The 22747-nt window shown below is 37.1% G+C and overlaps 2 protein-coding genes across 3 annotated transcripts in view; one reads left to right on the top strand and one right to left on the bottom strand.

Annotated features, from left to right (window-relative positions):
• Positions 1-2095: 2095 nt before the first annotated feature.
• LOC124135705 (very-long-chain (3R)-3-hydroxyacyl-CoA dehydratase 3-like) lies at positions 2096-17595 on the bottom strand. The gene is made up of 10 exons (XM_046501187.2): positions 17501-17595; positions 16170-16286; positions 15099-15269; positions 14406-14466; positions 14042-14155; positions 8232-8359; positions 7624-7736; positions 4335-4441; positions 3131-3262; positions 2096-2690 (listed from the first exon to the last, which is right to left on the bottom strand). Exons 1-10 carry the CDS (start codon positions 17582-17584, stop codon positions 2614-2616), a joined length of 1104 nt encoding a protein of 367 aa, XP_046357143.1. The 5' UTR covers positions 17585-17595; the 3' UTR covers positions 2096-2613.
• A 307-nt stretch (positions 17596-17902) lies between these two features.
• LOC124135704 (death-associated protein kinase 1-like) overlaps positions 17903-22747 on the top strand; it is a 165375-nt gene continuing 160530 nt past the window's right edge. The window contains exon 1 of one of the 2 annotated variants that reach the window (XM_046501183.2): positions 17903-18165. In XM_046501183.2, coding sequence (XP_046357139.1) covers positions 18107-18165 — 59 coding nt within the window. In that variant the 5' untranslated portion in view covers positions 17903-18106. The remainder of the gene's footprint in view (positions 18166-22747) is intronic. The other variant, XM_046501182.2, reaches the window with a different exon arrangement.

The raw sequence follows: 22747 nt of genomic DNA, 5'->3' as shown, positions 1-22747 counted from the left end.
GTTCACTCATCTCACACAACTCAACACACTCTATCCTGGGGTACACACCTTAAACTAAACACATCTCAGGCCAGCTAAATTATTTACTAGTCTCTCCATTGAGGCACCTCTGGGAATGTTGCCCTTTTTTTAAATAGATTAACTAAAACTAAATTAACAAATTAGATTTCAACAAAAAACATTATTGTGTTTTTCAAGAACTGAATGCACCATTAATTATTGAAATGGTGACTGTATCATTTCTGGAAAATTGACATGTAACAAGTAAGAATGACACTGCTTTAATATCAGGTTGATATCTTTAAACTAAAAAATAAAGCCACAAGGCAGACCTGACCTATGAAGTTCAAATTATATGACACTTCAACCTTACTTCAGTTCAAATATATGTTGTGAGCTTAACATAAATTGGTGCAAAAGATTCAGGGAAAAAGAAAAAGAAAAAGAAAGTATTTCTGCAACAGTGATTAGTCCATATGGTAATGCCCTTGAACAAACTTGGATCTTATGGTCATTACTTGTACACGGAGTTTAAGCCCTGTGCCCAGTGGTTCTAAGAAAAAGATTATAAAACTATTTATATAATCAAGATATGAAAAACGATGGCCTATTGATGGCCAGTAATGGATTATTAATGTTTAAAATCGGATCAGAATTCTGTGATCACTTTTTAGCAAAACCATAGCTGGGATCATTCACAGAGTTTCATCTGCACAGACCTTGAAGCTTCACAAGAGATGTCGAAAATGAAAAAGTTAACGACAGATGGACAACATGCCACTGCATAATCTCACTTGACTTTCAATCAGGTGAGCTGAAAATTGATTTAGGCCTCTTTTTACATAGTGCCTGGATGTTCTTCACGGAGGGTCAAATTGAAAATGTAATTAGACATTTAGTGACAATGTTTTTCGTTAATTGATCTCTTAAAAGTTTTGTCTGTTGGGTGAAATGAAAATAAAAACGTGCTAAGATACAATTAATTAACAGGCTCAACTGGAAGACAACATGAGAGTTCCCAGAAATTGTAAACTTATTCCACATTTCTGTGCAACATGTTCTACAGCCTTGCAGTCAACAAATCTTCACATTTAGTATCATCCAAAGGCAGGGTTTGCAGAGTTGGACTCGTGTCATGAGTTTTATGTGGCCTCATTTTATTACTTGACTAGAAATATACACCAGTGATAACTACACCACTTTGGGCCTATGTATTCATGGGTTATAGAGTAACATAGTGTTTACAAACCTGTGCAGTGCTGATGATGATGAACTACTTAAGAATTAACCTTCACTTTGTGTGAGTTCATTGGAGTATGAACCTTCATAGAGTGAGGGCCAAACTGTATGAACGTCGGAGCAATTTCTTACCTCAAAGGATGTAGGTCAAGATCTAAACACAATTTTATTTAGTACATGTGACTTCATGTTTACACTATCAGCCATACAACAACCAGCTATATCGCGGAGTAAAATAGTTCCTCAAAAAGAGTGGTGACATGGACGTATGGATGCACAACTTGCTCTTCAGAAACATCTTATGCAGCACATGTGTTCAAATCATATCCTCACTAGCTGAAAAAGGTCTGTAAACAACTATCTCATTTAAGTCAGTCACATCAAGTACAAGAAGTCAAAATGGACGAAACGATAAACGTTACAGGAGAGATTTCCGAAAGTTCTTAATGAATATGTGGCGGTTACATGTGTTAGTCATCATTGATCAACTGGCCAATCATTGAAAGATGAATAAAGATGCGTCAAACAGACACTAAGGTAAATTCAAAGATTGCTGGGGACGGTCAATGTCAGCCTAGGCACGGATTGAGTCGATACTACGATAGTTTAGATGTGCATTTCTTCATCTGTTCATTAGGATAGGCCGCAGCGAGGATATTCGTGAACAATCATGCAGTCAGGCTCTCTGACATTTCTCAATGTATACTGAAACGCTGAGACCAAGAATAAAGGTTCTAAATGATCAGAAAGAACGCTTATGTATGTTTTCGTGCTAGGGAATTCCCAGGGGTTTCCCCAGGAATGTGGAAGTAGTCCGTCAGTGTTTACGTCATTTCAAGAACAAGATCTCGTGAAAAACGTATGAACGTCAAATTGTGTCGTTCATACACTTATGAACGTCAATTTCGCGTTCATATGACCGGCCTCTCGTCCAATGGAAAAGCCGTATATCGTGTAAACTTCAAATTAAAAAATTATATGTCATTGAACACAATTGAGGATAGCAATTAAAACTGACTTTGTTTGTAAGGATAGATGTTTGTCCAGGCTTACAAAGGCAAAAAGCTGCTCACCAAAAAAGCCATAAAATTGACTTGACAAATTATGTGTCAATTGCTGTACACTGTATTAAACTAGATATATAATGTAGATGTAATTTGTGAATAAACATCATAAAATGATTTGTAAAGTAAAGTAATTCCCATTATTCCTGTCATTCATAAGGTCACATTCATAAAGTGGAGACAGTGTGTGATAAACAACATGATTGGTCAAACAATGAACTCTTGACATCTAGCATACAGATTATTGAACACTGTTGGATTTGGCGTTCTGTTCACTCTTGACATCTGACAGATGATTGACAGCTGTCATTCAAGTTGTTTTCAGTTTCTGATCTCCCAGCTTCTTCTTCCTCTGGTAATACATGTAGTTCATCATCTTGTACCCAGCTGAAACAAAGACAACCAGGATGAGAGAGCAGTGACATAAAATTCATGAGTTTATGATCTAAGTAAAGTTACTGACGAAGATATAGAGCGATGTTGTGGATATCAGTGGAAGGGAGATAACCCTTTAGTCAAGATGAGCTAAACATTGTTTTTATTGAGCAAAATCAACAGAATCTTTTTTGGGTTTCTAATCTGTAACAAATATGTCCAGTGATAAGCATGTATTATGTAAGACCTAATGGTCAGACTGTATTAAACTCATCTTATAACATATACGACAACAACACATTGAGATTTTCTACGGCTTTTCAGATTATAAAACATGTGATGTCTCCCATGGTAAGAGACTTTGGTACATGGCAGGATGAGGACACAGCCAACATCTAGCAGGCAGCATGGGTTGAATGAACGAGTTGAGACAGGGCACACATACTACTCACCTAGTGCCAGGAGAAACAGATATGTATGTAGGAACCAGGGGAAAAAGAAGGCGAAGTTGGCCGAGTTGGGTAATGTTACACTGAACCTTCCTGTCTGCTCAAACAGGGGGATGGACATTATCACTATTGTCCCTGAAAAAAGATTAATCACATTATTATTAATTCTCAACAGATCATTGATAATCAGAATAGCCTCAATAAAGCACACACACACACACTGTATAAGTCTACATTTTCAAAAGATATGCATGTCTGTTGAGAAGAAACTGTGTGAAAGGAGTAGATGAGAGCAAAGCCCAAGATTTGTAGAGGCACAGATATGAGAAAGTGAACAGACATGCTATTTATTCAGTGCTGTAGATATATCATGGCAGCATGTAGTGCAATATTGCCTGGATAAGCCAAACTAGTGATGAATAGTGTGAACATTGATCTATACCATCAAAGTCTGGTCACTGACACCCAAGCTGCAAGGACCGTGTGGAGCTTTTCTTGTCTGTAGTCTTCCAAGATGGCATGTTGGTGTGAACATTGATCTATGCCATCAGGTTACAGTCAGTTTGTACAGTCACTGACATCCAACTGATGGCATAGATCAATGTTCACACCAACATGCCATCATGGGAGACTACAGGAAAGACAAGCTCCCTGCTGTCCAGGCTACTTGGCTGTTAGTGACTGTACATCTGATGGCATAGATCAATATCACACCAACATGCCATCTTGTAAGACTACAGGAAAGACAAGCTCCCTGCTGTCCAGGCTACTTGGCTGTCACTGACATCCAACTGATGGCATAGTTCAATGTTCACACCAACATGCCATCATGGGAGACTACAGGAAAGACAAGCTCCCTGCTGTCCAGGCTACTTGGCTGTCAGTGACTGTACATCTGATGGCATAGATCAATATCACACCAACATGTCATCATGGGAGACTACAGGAAAGACAAGCTCCCTGCTGTCCAGGCTACTTGGCTGTCATTGACTGTACATCTGATGGCATAGTTCAATGTTCACACCAACATGCTATCATGGGAGACTACAGGAAAGACAAGCTCCCTGCTGTCCAGGCTACGTGGCTGTCAGTGACATCCAACTGATGGCATAGATCAATGTTCACATACAATTATAACAAAAACATAATAATAAACAAAGCTGGCCCAGCTTTTTAAAGAGAAATGGCCTCTTTATCATATTCATACCTTCAAAGAGAATTCCAAGAGGATAGAGAGGGATCCACACAGTGTAGCGCATCCAATTGATGAATTTCACTTCCATATTTATACTGCTCAGCATGTAGAAGGGGTACCTAAAACACAGCATTGTGATGTGAAACAATGTAAATCACATCATTATACATGTCTAATAACTTCCACATATCAAATGTTCCATCATTCAGAAGATGGAGATCTAAAGTGACGATTAAACCAAATCATAAAATTCAAAATGGATAAACACATTTTGGTGAGGTATAAGAACTGTCCTCACCAGATATCAATGGACAATGCCTCAGATATACCGGTAGTATATGAAATGGGCATTCATGACAGAATCACCACAATGTAACATATTAAAAATTGGTACTAGATACGATTGAATACACACCACATAATGCTGAAGACGTCATACACAGTATTGTGCCTACCATACCACATACCATAATCCCGAGTACACTAGTCAGAAACCTTACATACTACAGTATCATACATACCATAATCCCTAGCACACTAGTCAGAAACCTTACATACTACAGTATCATACATATCATAATCTCTAGTACACTAGTCAGAAACCTTACATACTACAGTATCATACATACCATAATCCCAAGTACACTAGTCAGAAACCTTACATACCACAGTATCATACATACCATAATCTCTAGTACACTAGTCAGAAACCTTACATACTACAGTATCATACATACCATAATCTCTAGTACACTAGTCAGAAACCTTACTTACTACAGTATCATACATACCATAATCCCTAGCACACTAGTCAGAAACCTTACATACTACAGTATCATACATACCATAATCTCTAGTACACTAGTCAGAAACCTTACATACTACAGTATCATACATACCATAATCTCTAGCACACTAGTCAGAAACCTTACATACTACAGTATCATACATACCATAATCTCTAGTACACTAGTCAGAAACCTTACATACTACAGTATCATACATACCATAATCCCTAGCACACTAGTCAGAAACCTTACATACTACAGTATCATACATACCATAATCTCTAGTACACTAGTCAGAAACCTTACATACTACAGTATCATACATACCATAATCTCTAGCACACTAGTCAGAAACCTTACTTACTACAGTATCATACATACCATAATCCCTAGCACACTAGTCAGAAACCTTACATACTACAGTATCATACATACCATAATCTCTAGTACACTAGTCAGAAACCTTACATACTACAGTATCATACATACCATAATCTCTAGCACACTAGTCAGAAACCTTACATACTACAGTATCATACATACCATAATCTCTAGTACACTAGTCAGAAACCTTACATACTACAGTATCATACACACCATAATCTCTAGCACACTAGTCAGAAACCTTACATACTACAGTATCATACATACCATAATCTCTAGTACACTAGTCAGAAACCTTACATACTACAGTATCATACATACCATAATCTCTAGCACACTAGTCAGAAACCTTACTTACTACAGTATCATACATACCATAATCCCTAGCACACTAGTCAGAAACCTTACATACTACAGTATCATACATACCATAATCTCTAGTACACTAGTCAGAAACCTTACATACTACAGTATCATACATACCATAATCTCTAGCACACTAGTCAGAAACCTTACATACTACAGTATCATACATACCATAATCTCTAGTACACTAGTCAGAAACCTTACATACTACAGTATCATACATACCATAATCCCTAGCACACTAGTCAGAAACCTTACATACTACAGTATCATACATACCATAATCTCTAGTACACTAGTCAGAAACCTTACATACTACAGTATCATACACACCATAATCTCTAGCACACTAGTCAGAAACCTTACATACTACAGTATCATACATACCATAATCCCAAGTACACTAGTCAGAAACCTTACATACCACAGTATCATACATACCATAATCTCTAGCACACTAGTCAGAAACCTTACATACCACAGTATCATACATACCATAATCCCTAGTACAGTAGTCAGAAACCTTACATACTACAGTATCATACATACCATAATCCCTAGCACACTAGTCAGAAACCTTACATACTACAGTATCATACATACCATAATCCCTAGCACACTAGTCAGAAACCTTACTTACTACAGTATCATACATACCATAATCCCTAGCACACTAGTCAGAAACCTTACATACTAGTTTCATACATATCATAATCCCTAGCACACTAGTCAGAAACCTTACATACTACAGTATCATACATACCATAATCCCTAGCACACTAGTCAGAAACCTTACATACTACAGTATCATACATACCATAATCCCTAGCACACTAGTCAGAAACCTTACTTACTACAGTATCATACATACCATAATCCCTAGCACACTAGTCAGAAACCTTACATACTAGTTTCATACATACCATAATCCCTAGCACACTAGTCAGAAACCTTACATACTACAGTATCATACATACCATAATCCCTAGCACACTAGTCAGAAACCTTACATACTACAGTATCATACATACCATAATCCCTAGCACACTAGTCAGAAACCTTACATACTAGTTTCATACATACCATAATCCCTAGCACACTAGTCAGAAACCTTACATACTAGTTTCATACATACCATAATCCCTAGCACACTAGTCAGAAACCTTACAAACTACAGTATCATACATACCATAATCCCTAGCACACTAGTCAGAAACCTTACATACTAGTTTCATACATACCATAATCCCTAGCACACTAGTCAGAAACCTTACATACCACAGTATCATACATACCATAATCCCTAGCACACTAGTCAGAAACCTTACATACTACAGTTTCATACATACCATAATCCCTAGCACACTAGTCAGAAACCTTACATGCTACAGTATCATACATGATAATACATAACTTATAGTCATAAGTACATCTATCCCTGACACACTACTACCGGGGGCTGACGGGTGTACACGAACATTTAGCATATAATCGATAGTCATACATGTTACAAATATATCATTACAAGTTCACTAGTTGCAAGATTTATTTCTGGTTAATTTTGTGTGTGTGTGACAGTAAAGATCTGTTCTCACACCACCATTAGTATGGGAACTCAAAGTGCAATCAGGGTCACATAACAAGCAAGAGATGTCATATCAAACAGTATCAAGCCAAGATATCTGCACAGCTGACTTGTACAAAAAGGCAGCCAGCCATTCAGATACCTGGATTCTTTACTGAGGTACTGCTAATCTCCGTACCTAATGAGCTCTACTGCGCTCCACACCACAAACAGGTACCACACCGCTGGGGCACTGTGTAGCCGTGGCTCTTGGAGAAGTAGTCCAAATAAGATGAAGTTTCTGCCAAAGACCTGCAAGTAAAATTACAAAAGTGAAATCAATTACTTGCCATGGGGATATTTGTTTTGGTGTACATGCCAGCTACACCACACCAACCTGTCATTTACAGAGTCTGGACAAACCAGTGATTGATATTATGAGCAACTTCCTAGGCTTTCAGAGTATGATGACACGCAATCAACCAAGTAACCGAGTCCGACCACTCAATCCATTAAGTTGCCTTAACTCGACAAGCATAGGTTGCTGAGGGGGTGAGGGGTATCCTTATTCAGCATCTACATTGTTAAGGAAACACTTCCCATTTGTAAGTCAGTTTTCTCTCCAAAACTAAAACAGCAAAATACTTGTATGTTATAGAACAAATTTATAATTTAATCATGCTGAGCCAACCAACTTTATAATCAGTCATTTTAAGAAGATGTGAGAACATCATGCTGTGGGATGATGATGATGATGATGATGATGATGATGATGATGATATTTAATCCTGACACATTGCTGCCTACCTGTGCTAGGGGAGCAAAGACGCCCGACTTGACGAGACCAAGCATTGGGTGTATGACCTCCAGACATGCTACTGCTTGACATACCATCAGCTGGACCCCAACAGCCTCAAATGCAGTGTGTTTGATTTCTGAAAAAAGTGTGATATGATTCAAATATACAGGCAGAGGTTTCTGAATAACTTACATCCACTAGTCTGAGATATAGTTAAGTAAAGTCAGCAAAACGACAAATCCCTATGGACTATGGGCTTTCTACCATTAGGCAGATGACAACTCTGAAGCAGATCATTTATACGGACTAGTGAAACTAGAAACTTATTTCTAAACCTAATACTATCATACAGACAGATATGTAAAAGATAACTGAAATTAGCAAGGTTGGCTGTGATGAATGGAGCTATACCATAGCTTATTCTAGGTGTTTCTTCAGTAGCAGGGTGAAAAATAACTTGAATCTTGTCAAACCTCCTGTACATGATTTTACAACTGCTTCAAAAAGGATTGGTTAAGAATTGCCTCCCTTGGTTCATTACAGAAATAAGACAGCATTCATGCTTCATTTCGAAATTATTTATTATAGATCTTAGCATTTTAACTATTTGTGATATTGTCTTATGTTTTCCATAGTTCTTACCGTTCTACAAATAATATCATTATAAACAGTTTCACAATATAGTGGACATGACCCTTTCCTAGCTATTCTCTTAACCATTGCCTCTAACAGTACTCACTAACATACCATGTCCAGTAGAACACGGATATAACAAACTACAAGGGACCAGAGAAATCAGTTCGTTATATCCGTTGTTCGTTATACACATTTTCGTTCGGAAACGTCTGCCATCTTGGATAATACAAAACACAATACACGTATTTACAGTGTTACACGTGAAATCTTCATGGCCTAATTTCACTGCAAGTTCGTCAGCTTTGATCTTTCTTGGTTTTTATGCCAGCATCAACAGCGTTAATAGTTCTCAATTTCGTGTCTAAATTGATAGCTTTCCTCTTATTATTGCCCGCCATGATAGCATATGCAAGTGTACTGACACTTGGACACCAATCTCGTAAAATGTATATGTTTAATGTTTGTTTTACAGACAAGATTACATGTACAGGTAAGATTAACACAATGCAAATTTAACAAGGTTGATCCGTCACCGCTGGTTGTATTGATTCGTCGCCGTCACCACTGATTGCGTACAGCCAATTGTCAGTGACACTTGACACTGAGTGAGATTTCTCAGTTCGCTATACACGTCACTAATTAGTGATAGATGGGCTTGTCGGTGATCAGATATCAGTTCGCTGTATCCGTTAGTTCGCTGTAGAGAGTTTGTTATGTACGTAAATTTTATATGATATTATATAGGAGATAAATCGGGGATTTTTTAACAGTTCGTTGTATCCGTTTGTTCGCTATATCCGGGTTCGTTATATCCGTGTTCTACTGTATGTATCATCTAAATATTACAAAACAATTTGATGTGAAGGCTGTAAATGTAGAATAAACTGGCTGTTGTGGTGCACACATTGGACTTTGTTGTAGCAAGTTAGACTGCTACATATTACGGTAACACTGTTAGTAAATCTTCATTACAAAATAACACATTTTAAAAATTGTCAAAAACTCACTGCTTTTTCACATTCCACTTTTATCAAGTAAACTTTAATTCATTGAAGTTTACTTATCAATATATATACATATATTTTTAACACACTAATCTTTAAATTTTGCATTCAACGGCCCAATTTCGAAACAATCAAATAAGAATAATTCATGTTCTTTTTGTTATCAATTTAGTGTACCTTTACATGTTATATATTATAAAAGTATGATATAATAATGAGAATTGTTTTTCACTCCAGACTTAGATACTTGAGGCCATTCAGACCATAAAACAATTGTATAGTAAGTATAGTGGTCAACAGCTAAAACTATATACTTGGAGCTACTGAAAATTACCCTATGGATTGCTGTCAGACAGCTGAACGTCACTGAACTGCATTCAAGAATAGACATGGCAAATTTAGTTATGACGCTCCTCAACCAGATTTAAAACAAACAGGTTCAAAATCTCAACTTACTTCAAAATGATAGAAAAGGACAAAGTTACCTATATCAGGCTATATGTTCATGTTGGCTGGTGGTGTACTAGATGATGAATAACACAATTTGACGATTCCTAAATTACCTACCTTTGTGAATTGTTACCTCAGCTGATCAGTTGCTACAAACCACAGTCTGAGTGACTGCATAACAATATCCTTCTAGTTAACGATCAGTTTGACTATTTCATGATAAAGTGACTCAGGGGACAAAGGATAGGTTCTACTATCACCTTTTATCTACGATTCTAGTATCGTATATTTTCTCACAGGTTCATAATTCCATAAACCGATTTACAAAATGGCGCTTCGTTGTTGATGGCAACATAACGATCATTATGAGATTAAAACAAGACAACAGAAACCGCTTTCCACATTAGGGGAGTGGATGACTGGTTTGTTAAATCTTTATTAGAAATTATAATGACTTTTTCACAATAATTACAATGGCTATCATCTTATAATATTGAATATCTGCAAGTACCAGCACAGTCTTGCAGTCCGACTTCGCAGTGTGTCGTTGCCTTTCACTTCCTGGTTTTGGCATATCTACGGGTCATATCATGTTCTTTCATATTTCAATGGTCAAGTTAATACCTCGGCTTACCTACGGGGTCGGCGGTCGTATATGGTAATCAAGTCTCAAATGATGAAATCAAGAAAATGGCCTTATCACGGGGCACATGGGGCACATTAGAAATTTGTTTGTTCAAATAGCAGAGAATATACACGGAGATAGGGAGGGTAACTCCAGAACAAAAACATTGGGGCATCAGGCTTGACAAGGTCACTGGAACTTTCTGTGAATGTATGAAACCCAGGCTTGTTCGGGTGCCACTTGTAAATAGTGGTTTGTGGTTTTTTTCACCATTCACCTTATATCTTGTACAAGTTCCTTTGTGAAGTGTTATACATTACAATTAGGTAATTATGGTAACAGTTCTCAGACAACCCTGCATAGGTGTTTCTATTTATTGAACAGTTTCCGAGTTATGCTCCAGAAATGAATGCTATGCATATTTGAGTCTAGGTCCGGATTGTTTCCATAGAAACACAAAACAATATCTGCTTTTAGAAATACAAAAACATCAAAAGACACGAGTTTAGCATGTCTTTGATACATATGCAAAGTTTCATACCAAAATATTAATCGGTTTCTGAGTTATGCTCCGGAAATGTAATATGACAAAGGGACGAACAGACAGACAGACAGACAACACCCATGGCAGGTGATAATAAAGCAGGATGTAGTAAGGACCAAATAAAAGCATCTTATCTGTGTAAAGAAAGCGAAAGGATGCTGGTGTCCGTGACATTTGCTGCCAAGGACCCCACAATCTTTTTAACTTTTAACATTTGGGTTATTACAAAGACTGAATTACTTTCACGTTTATGCCATATATACTTATCTCTTCTTTATAGTTCTCTGGTTTCTACTTAACAAAATTATAGAGGATATATAGTAAGAATATGATGCTGCTTAGCACAAGTTCTGGACAGGAAGTGTTCTTATAAGTGACAGACTGATGGACAAGAAGACCTGTGAAACAATTGATAATCTCACATTGTCAAGGCAGGACCAAGCAATTGTTCCACACATCAAGCAGTAATGGTATCTAACTTCCTGATTATCTGAATATGTTGATCATGTAACAATCTGCAGTATTTGCTAGTATCCCGCCCCACAGACATACAGTGGCTGAACACAGGTGCTTACACTCCAATCAGGACAGATTGGACATGCCTGACCAGCTCTGATATCAACCTCCCTCTGGCAAAGGGACGACAGTTCAAACACCATGACCTTCACCTCCTGTCATTAGAGATTAAGAAACTGGTTTAACATGACCAGTTCCCTAACAGAATGCTCCTTTTTAAACTATGTTATGCCCTCATGAATATCAATCACTGTTAACTTGATATTCACTAACTCACTTTACCATCCAAATGATACATCTTTGTTTCAAATAGATGTAAACCTTACGTGTCAACAACAACAAAACTAAACCACCTGCCCAGGATGCCCAATATAGTTATAAGGCAAATGCTGTCGTAAGTTTAAGAATGGAGAATCAGGGCTTGATTTATCTATATAAAAGATGCACCAGTGTAACCTATTATTGAAAAATGCATCCTAATATTTATGTCCACATGCACTAAGTGCATGTCAATTTTTTTCAAATGTGTGTCTAACCCTCACATGTCCATACAACATTGACCTTTGAGTGAGTGAGTGAGTTTGGTTTTACGCCGCTTTTAGCAATATTCCAGCAATATCACGGCGGAGGACACCAGAAATGGGCTTCACACATTGTACCCATGTCGGGTATCGAACCCAGGTCTTCAGCGTGATGAGCGAACGCTTTAACCACTAGGCTACCTTTGATCACATTTCAATACCTCTAAGCTTATTTTCCATACTAAGTCAATAACCCCTTTAAATGTGTAATTTGTCGAGCTTTTGGGGGCCTGACATAGTCAAAATGTGGGTATTTTAAGATTATATGCACGTTTCAACTCTGATAAATTTATGGGTACAGGGTGCAACCTGGTTTTGTCTGGTGCAAATAGGTTTTCATGTCAACATGCACCTGGTGCAGGTTAAATCAAGCTCCTTAAATCCAGCCCTGAGAGTTTCTTTAAAGTATCAATATTCACAATGTTTTCTTGAACTTCATCTCTCTGCAATTGTACTGAGGTTTACATTATTATTACCATGGTAATGCATGCACATATGATTTGTAGGGATGTCACGATTCACTAGTAGTAATACAATGGTGGATCGATAATATTCTCAGACAATACCATAGTCGATACACACTGACCTCTATTGATATTTTAAACCTGTATCAATTCATATTTTAATCCTGTATCTTTTCACACATGCAACATTTAAAACAGCATGACAATCACTGAAATACAATAACGTGTGTATTGAAGTGCATTTTGATTGGGCAACTTCCCCATGAAATACATAAATTCATGCTAAAATTGCTGCCAATTAAGTATCGTACTGTGACATGCCAAATGATTTCATGAAGATCAGAGGTGAAGCTCAAATGATATGTCAGAACTACAAAGTAGTCCAAAATATGGGCAGTCATAAACAGTGTTTGTGTAGTTCCATGCAGCAGTCAGCAATGTTCCAACTGTGTCAAGGCAGCAGTAGAATAATGGCCTGGCCAGCAGGAGAGTGTGTGATAGCGTCATGACACACCACAGCCAGGCCATACATTTTATCCATGCAATCCTCACTTAATGGTGTGCTACAATAGGCATGGAATGCTCCAATCCCATGGAGGGTATTCATAAAGAGAGGAAAAGTCCAAACCAATGTATGCACTTCTGTTGTGTGACATCAATCTGCACCAAAACATCTCCCAACATCTGGCATATTGGTTTGCATTTTGAAAGCTTCCACTGTATTCATGGTGTTAGTGAGTGAGTTGGTTTTGCGATGTTTTTAGCAATATTCCAGAAATATAAAGGTGCGGGTCACCAGACTTCACACATTGTATCATGTTGGGAATTGATCCAGGCCTTCGACATGGCAGGCGAACACTTTAACCACAAGGCTACCCCTACGCCCCTCATGGTATTAGATATGACAGTCACTAGACAAAGACTTCAGGCAAGTTCTAGAAAGCATAGACTGTAATACTCAGTATCATGTGTTAACAAAGTGCCTAGATATAACATACCCTCTCCATATCTGAAGAACTTGTACAGCAAAATGACTGTCACGTATAAGAATCCTATAAACTGGAACAGGTTGTACATGAAGATGTAAGACAACTTGAAGTTGGGTGTTTTTGCTGCAAGAAGAAAACAGAAGAATCTGATGCACCAATCCCTTCATCCATGTATGACTTAAATATGTTACATATAATCAGCCACCATAATCACATTAACAGCATAACATGACCCATAGTCTTGTTAACGTTATACTATGTAATACTGGTAGTGTTAAAAATTAACTATAAGCATGAGTTATCAAGGTTATAATACTAAAATTAACAGAATCATTCTTTCATGCTGGACTTGGTCATAGACTAAACTGCTTACCTGTTGCATCACCAGTTCCAATCTCTTTTTCGATTCTATCAAGGAACTCTTTCTCACCATACTACAATAGAAAACGGAAATGATCATATCAACACCACAAGTGATAATAAATAAAGTTTAGCAGGTGTTTAAGCTACATCAGAAATATTCTTGTTTGGTAGGTGCACCATGTGCACTGATGGGCCACTGATGGCAGAGCATACAAGCAACATGTTCAGGAGTGTAATAATCAATCATTGGAATATACCTAGGATACTTAGGATACCATATATCCTAATTGGAAACAATGTCATCCAAAATGATAATTTTCTTGTACAACCATCCCAAAAACATTATAGACATTTACAAAGTGATCTAAGGTACTGAGTAGCCAATCAATCAGTGATTATATTTAATCATCACAGCATAACTACCAAATATCATTGTTTGAAATAATGTCATAAGAAATAAAAATGTCCTTATTGTTCAGGGTTCAAACTTGGTATATGCCCACTAGACTGAAGCTTGTAAACTTAACAAAGGACTATGGTCACATTTCTTTGTCAACAACCACTTTTACTGTCAGGTAGATGGCAACTCTGTGCCAGATCTCTTTTGCAGACAAGTGAAAATAACACTTAATTTCTAACCCTGAATTCTTGTAAATCATTCTTATCTATCAATATAAATTATAATGACACAAAGAAGTATTACCAGCTCTTGTTCTTCCTGTTCTTTATCTGACTCATCCATGAACTTATCAAAGTCAATCTTGAGCCAGGGCAGCTTCATCTGCTTGTGAGTGAGACGGGGCCACACCTCCCCTTCCCCAACCTTCTTGATATGAAACTCCACACTGGTCTCTGTGACCCTGTACTTGCTCTCCTGCACCAATTCAAACAATAGGATTGTGTAGTAGAAGGTGAGACCAATGTCTGCAGAAAATACTTGAAACAAATTTGTTAAAAATGTATACTGTGAAACTACAGAATATAACTCTATAGTATAACATGTCCAACAATTCAATATGTTCAAGCTTCAGCAAAAGTAAAGATTTGAAAAGTTAAATGATTACACAAAAGCGAGAGTTTATTACACTTTGATAGCAAACACCATAGATATGAAATATGAAATAATCTTTGTGTTTGAGTCATCTACATTCATAGGAGGGGCGGTCGGGTAGCCTAGTGGTTAAAGCATTTGCTCGTCACACCGAAGACCCGGGTTCGATTCCCTACATGGGTACAATGTGTGAAGCCTATTTCTTGTGTCCCCCACCGTGATATTGCTGGAATATTGCTAAAAGCGTCTTAAAACTCACATTCATAGGACCAGCTACTTCTTAAGATCTAAACATTCTAAACTGGTGGGTATTGGTTTAAATTTGAAGATTGATCATTGGTTTGAAAAAATATTGATAACAGATTATTTTTGAGTGATGCTTAATCATACATTAGGAAGTCATTTTCAGTATCCTTTAAAATGTTCAAATAAATAAATAAACATTACAAAATAGGAAAACCCTTAAGTGGTATCTTACAACACTCTGCAACAGTAACATATGCATTAGGAAACATTGAAACAGTAACAAGCTTTAGAACATTGTCTGTTATCAGACATTTGTAGTATACTCAATTTTAGATACCTATTGGAAACCGAACTCAATGATTCAATAAATCATTGACTAAACGTATTAATCGGAACAACACCAATATTAATACAAATACACACAAACATGCTTACAGAAGTTATTCTAAAATCTTAAAAATGTAGTAAATCATTTACCTCAGAATCAACTGGAAGATAAAAATCAATGTCGAAGCCATATTGGTTGTTTCCTTTCAAGCCATTCCCTTGAGCATAAAATGTCAGAGAGTCTTCTCTCAGGTCCACTACTTCATCCTGAAATTAGTTCACTTTACATAATGTACACATCACAGGTGTTAGCTACTGACACTCATCTCTACATGTATTATATCCTCCACTTCAGAAAGAGTGCCATGTTGTGTACCATGCATATTGAAGAAGTACTTTTCATGCACAAACTGTTAATATTGTATGATCTTGTGACAAGTATCCCCATGTTTGTTGCACATGGCGTAAAACAACATTCACTATGAAACAGTCCACAATGTCCAGCTCGTCTAAAGTCTGGAAGGTAATTTAAGGTACAAACGTTTACTACAATATCTGAAAAACTAACAGAACTACTCCAGTCAAAGTTGGTATGAGATTATTAAACAGTCATACATAACTGGATATTACATTTAAAGACAATCGGTGCATGAATAAAAATCTGTCTATTTAGCTATCACTATATTTCATCAACAACCAGACGGGTTGAACGAGCATTCATTGAAACAGCCATCTGCATAATGCTACCCCTGCGTCACAGGGCCATATGACACAGTTGAACCAATCAACTCAACTCGAAAGGGTGCACAGGAATCACGCACGCACGAATACGGTGTTAGTGATGGGCGTCTCAACATGCGTGATTCCCGTGCACCCTTTCGAGTTGAGTTGATTGGTTCAACTGTGTCATATGGCCGTGTGATGCAGGGGTAGCTTTACGCAGATGGCTGTTTCATTGAATGCTCGTTCCACCCGTGACGAACAGGTCTGGTTGTTGATGAAGTATAGTGATAGCTAAATAGACAGATTTTTTATTCATGCACCGATTGTCTTTAAATGTAATATCCAGTTATGTATGACTGTTTAATAATCTCAAACCAACTTTGACTGGAGTAGTTCCGATAGTTTTCACAGATATTGAGGTAAACGTCGATACCTAAATTACCTTCCAGACTATATCTTATCTGATCAGACAGCAGTGGAAATGTGAAAGCTTATTCTATGAACTTGTAAAGGTATCTGGACAGGGGTGGAAATAGACATAATCAAATTAGGTATGCATAGTTAAACTCTAAAGATATGATTACAATGGATGGAATATTCGAAAAACTAAAGGCTGCCGGTATGTAATAAATTGTAGCAGACGATGTTCATATGACCAAAAATATCGAGTTATCAGATAAAAAATAATACTTGAGAACTTCCAATGACTAGCTATTTGTGAAACTATATGTATTGTTCATGTTTGGATTTTTGCACACCTCAATGTCTCTTAGATCGATCTTGAGGGAAACAAAATCATTTCCCTGTCCCCAGTACACAAATGGGCTGAGAACCTCCGCCATTGTTGCAGCTTCGCAGTTATAAACTAGTGCTTTTGTTTGAATGCGCGGCCGTACACTTGACTAGACAGAGGCTCAGTCTAAGAAAATCGTGACTCAATTTCAATTGCAGTTATTATTTAAGACGTAACTACAGTTTTTAATTTACGTTATATTATTTTGTAGAAACCATTCATGTTATTTCTTCTTTATCTGAAAACACACTACAATAATGTTTTTTTTATCAAACAGTTATCACTCAAACTGTTTTCCGCTGGTCTTGTACAAAGGCTCCTGACAGGGAAGCTGTCAGCTTGAGCTTGCAGTGGCGATTCCTTTACGTCAGTGTAGGGAGATCTGTCAGCGTAGCAGATGATAAACATCGAATCGGCGAGGTGGAAGATCTGTCGTCAAACTTCATTTAGGAAACTTTGTGCGAAAATGTTGTGATTATTTACTCTCTGCGTACTTTGCTGGAGCATGGAATGCTCTTCTTACCGCAGGGACGATGAGGAAATTACCAAATCGGCCAAGTAACAGTAAAACATGGAATTTAAACAGGACCCGATCGAAGACAGCTATGAAATAGGCGAGGAAATAGGAAGGTAAGAAGCGGCAATCGGCTGCATGGTCTTTTTATCATTATCAACTCATTATTATTTATTTCTTTTGAGGGCGAGCAAGTTATAAAGTCATGTCAGTTTGGAGTGTACCAATTGAGTCATTGGCGTAAAATGGAGCAAAAATGGGTTCGCTGCCTTCGGACATGACTTGTTGAATGGATTCCATTGCTGTGCTGTGATTTGGAAACAAGCAAATCTTCGCCTGGGTTCTTAGGCTGCTAGGCTGTGGGAAAGATGCACGCTACCTGAGTGTTGCCCACACCTGTGCTGTCAACGCACTCTATACCAATGGGTATGCAGTGATTTATACAAAATTGTTCTTGATTTATTGATTTCACATCTCCAGATCTGGTAAAGTGCGAAGGATCTATGAAAATTGGGTTTGTCACGAGGGAATCATTTCTCAATTCGTTGGAAAGTTAATCAAATCTTATGCCCATTGTACATTGAATGGGGTATCTCTGTTTACCTTCAATATATATTTCATGTGTCAAAGATGATATGAATTTACCAGTTTACAGGTCCAGGGAATAGGTAATTTGACATCACACATATCCCAAAACTAAGGCCACAACAAATGAATTCTCTGGAATGGTTATTTATGCTAGACATTGGCCCTATCCATAAAGTGATCTTAGTGCTATTACTCCAATAAGTCTATGTGAGCTGTTCCCATCTTAGTGCAGACATCGCTTTGTGGAATGGTCAATATTGTATGAACACTAATTTGGCATTTAATGTGTTTAACCAGCATGTTGCTAATGACTTAATGTAGAAGAAAGGATTACATTATAAAAAAACAAAAAAAACCTTGGTATATATGTTATTGTAAATCCTACTTATTGTCCCAGTCAGCATTCAATAAAAAAACATTTGTAGCTTATCAATGAATGTTCCATAAGCAATCACAGCATTGACTATTTTCAAGATTAGCACCCCACCCTACTATTTATGGATTCACCTAATTATACAGTCAGTGTGTCATTTTCACACTTGAAAGTAATTACAATATGTCATGACTTAAAATGGTCAGTAGACTTTAACAAGAACTTGATACAAACAATTATTGTTTTTTGTTTTGCCTCCTGCATCTTGTTGCATTGAACTTTAAAGAAGAAGAAAATGATTTTTTAATTCAGTAAAAGATTAGAAATAATAGTTACCCAGAACATTGATGCAACAGTGGGTAAGTTGCACTAAGTTAAATATGAACTAACAATAAGCTAAAAGTAGTTTAATTGTAGACTAACAATTTTAAGTACAATTACTTAAATATTATTTCGGCCTAAGGCATGTCATTTGGTAGCAAAGTATAATAATTTGTGTTATCGTGAAATTATCCAAATATGTTTATTATCTGATTAAGAAGGGGGCATCAATTTAATTTCGAATAAATCTCTTTTTAATTTCTTTTGTTCTCAAGTCATCCAAGATGTCACAAAGGTGTCATGATACTGTATCATATGATTTTGAATAATCACTTGAGAGTGCAGAGTGTGAGTTAACTTTAAGACCTTTTCAAACAGATAAATACGAAACATTTTGTGCATCAATATTTGATAATTTTTTCAAAACTATCTCACTTCAGTGTCAATGTTTTCTTTGGACACACACACACTTGGTACTTCTAGGTATATGTTAACATAAATATGTGATATTGTGTTTGCAGTGAAGCAGTGGATTAGTTAGCATGCAGACAGACTGATAATGAAAAATTGCTGATGTGTTTATTCTCTGAGAGATGACAAGTTTTTCAGAATGATGTCTCTCAATCTCATTTGTGTCTTGGGGTAGTGTAATGATGTGGTTCCATAATGATTAGTTTTGCAACAAATACTGTCATTTCCTAGCATATTTTGTCAGTAAAGATTAAGTGACAGTTTAAAACTCTTCCTCCCCTATTCCCTGAATCAAGAGATGAAGCCATTGACCGAGAATCAAATAAACAAAATGTCATGATCTTCAACATATAAACCCATATTGGTAATGTTATTTGATCTATTTTGTCAACATCTGCCATTATTAGAATAGAATAGTTGAGGAAAGTTCATATATCGTTGATCAGATAGAAAGGAACAACAAAAAGTAGGTATGTTATTTCCAATCATGCAGACTAATTCACACATATCAGGAGCCATCTGCGCCCATTCCTTGAGGTTTTGCTTCCCATTCCTTGAGGTTTTGCTTCTGTAAGCAATCCGTCATCTGTGGGTTTTTACCTCATGCATCTTGCTTGTAGGTAGTGCTTTCTGCATTCTCTGCAAGCACTGTCATTAGGCCAATGCTATGCAGGCTGAGACAGCTGTTATAACGTACATGTACCAGTACTAACTGTATGAGTCTCTTCTCTGGCACAGGTAATTAGGAACAGTGTGTTTAGGAGAGAAGAAATTATGCAGTAGCACCTGGAAGGTCCAGATAAGATTAGATCATCACAGATTTTATTTTCTACAGAAAGACCATGAACAAATTTATCATGTTTATAGCTTTAGGGACAATTCTTCATACAACACATGATATGCAACGTTTGTTAAGCTACATAGTTTGTACATTTAGTTTACTGACATTTCAGATTAGCATAGTTATTAATTATTTTGTATAGGGTGCAAAATACCAAGACCAGTGACGTGACTATTCTACCATTGGATGTACAAATCTTTACTCTCTGCACAAGACTGCACTGTCAGCTGTTGAACACAACACCAGATTTCAAAACTTTTGAATTATGATAAAAAAAAGTTTGCTAGAGGACATTGTTCTAATGTTTCTATATCATACCAAAAAAATATCTTCAGGGTATTTGGGATTATCAATGGATCGGTCAATGTCCTAGAAAATAAACCAATCTGAAACCCTGATAACGTACTTATGATACCCTAGTTTCATGATGTGGAAGTGGTGCATCAACATTCGTGGTTAACAACTTGTGCAACAATGTGCAAGAGTATCATTATATCATATACGGTACCCAATTTTTATTCTAGTATCACCATATGGTTGTTATTCCCCCCATAGTGATGATACATTGCCAACATGGCTGACCTTGACTTGGTTTTGACAAGTATCTCGGAATGCCCAACCCTGCTTGTAGTCCTATAGTGGTTCTGTGTCAGACAGAGTACATCTTACTGCATACCATGCTGGTCCTGATCGGTATCTGATAACTTGTCACAGCAGAAACACAATAGAAATGTGTTGCATAAATAACAAGTGTTTGTGAAGTGCATCCCTTGCAATGTAGTAATTCTAGGTCACAAATTGACCAAGTCAAGTTTGTACCCAGCGGAAGTCTTGGCCAAAAACATTTATGGATCCTTCCAGTCTAGACAAAAATATGGCTAGGGAGTTCTTGGAAATGAAAGCCAGAAAGCTTGGACTTGCATTACATTATAGCAATGAACAAGGTGTAAAATTATTCTTATGAGATCAGTTATTTCACCACAACCAAGGTTAAGGTTAAGGACACTGACTTGAAATTGTTCGGAATATGCATCAGCTTTGATTGTGATATTGTGGTAGGTAGTGTCTTCTGTATCACTGCACCACAGTGCTCAACACTTGGTAGGATGCCAGGATGGAGAATATAACATAACACATTTAACAAGCCCAGAGACCATATACTGATATATGGTCTCTGACAAGCCTGACCAGTTATCAGCATTGGGTAGCAAATAGACTGTGTGCTGAATACTGAAGTATTCCTTGAGCATGTTGAGTTTTTAGATGTTCCTTATATCTGTATTTGTTGGGAATTAACCACAGATGATGGAGGACATAGCCATCTTAGCTGCAAGCCATGTGGCATGTTATACAAACACAAACAAATCACATTATAGTTAGATATGCAAGAACCTCTACAATGTCAGAAGGAAGCCTTTCTGATTCAAGGAATCTTAAACTGTGAATCTAGGAATAAGTGTAGCAGAGGTGTGTATGATTTGAAGCCAGGTTTGTGGATAGAATAAATATAGATTAGGCTGGAGTATGTCAATTATTTCTAGCATCGTGAACCTTTACAATTTGTATGTTGTCATTTCTTCTGACGCTATATGTCTTTAGTATAAAATTTGGGTAAACGGCACACAATCATGACAATGGCAATAATTTCAATCATGCCAAATATATTTGTGTCAACTGCAACCAGGGCTACCAAACTTATTTTATTAATAGATTTCACTCATAGTTTTGAAATAAAGTAATAACAAAGTTTGGTTAAGGTGACTGGCTTTCATTGCTAAAAGCCCCAACTTTGTGTGAAAGTTTTATCACTTCATGACATGCCAATCACCAGTTGATTTGTTAAAAAGTGATCCACAACACCATGTTGAAGTATGATTACAATATTATATGTTGGCAGAAGGCATCGCGTTTCTGTTGACGGGCTGTACTCTGTGCTTAAACACACTTACAACGCACTTGTTCAATTAGGACATAGGAAGTGACACGTACACGCTGTGGGATGGGTGGAAGTTACAGCATGAAAAATAGTTCCTTTACCGGTCATTAGCATGTTCAATAAACACAAACAACAGCCTTGCAGAAATTGACATGTAAAATGTTGCAG

The sequence above is a fragment of the Haliotis rufescens genome, unplaced genomic scaffold, assembly GCF_023055435.1.
Source record: "Haliotis rufescens isolate VD_foot unplaced genomic scaffold, xgHalRufe1.0.p SCAF_1, whole genome shotgun sequence".
NCBI lineage: Eukaryota > Metazoa > Mollusca > Gastropoda > Lepetellida > Haliotidae > Haliotis > Haliotis rufescens.
The sequence above is the reverse complement of the archived record's forward strand: the minus strand, read 5'-3'. Positions and strand labels throughout refer to the sequence as shown.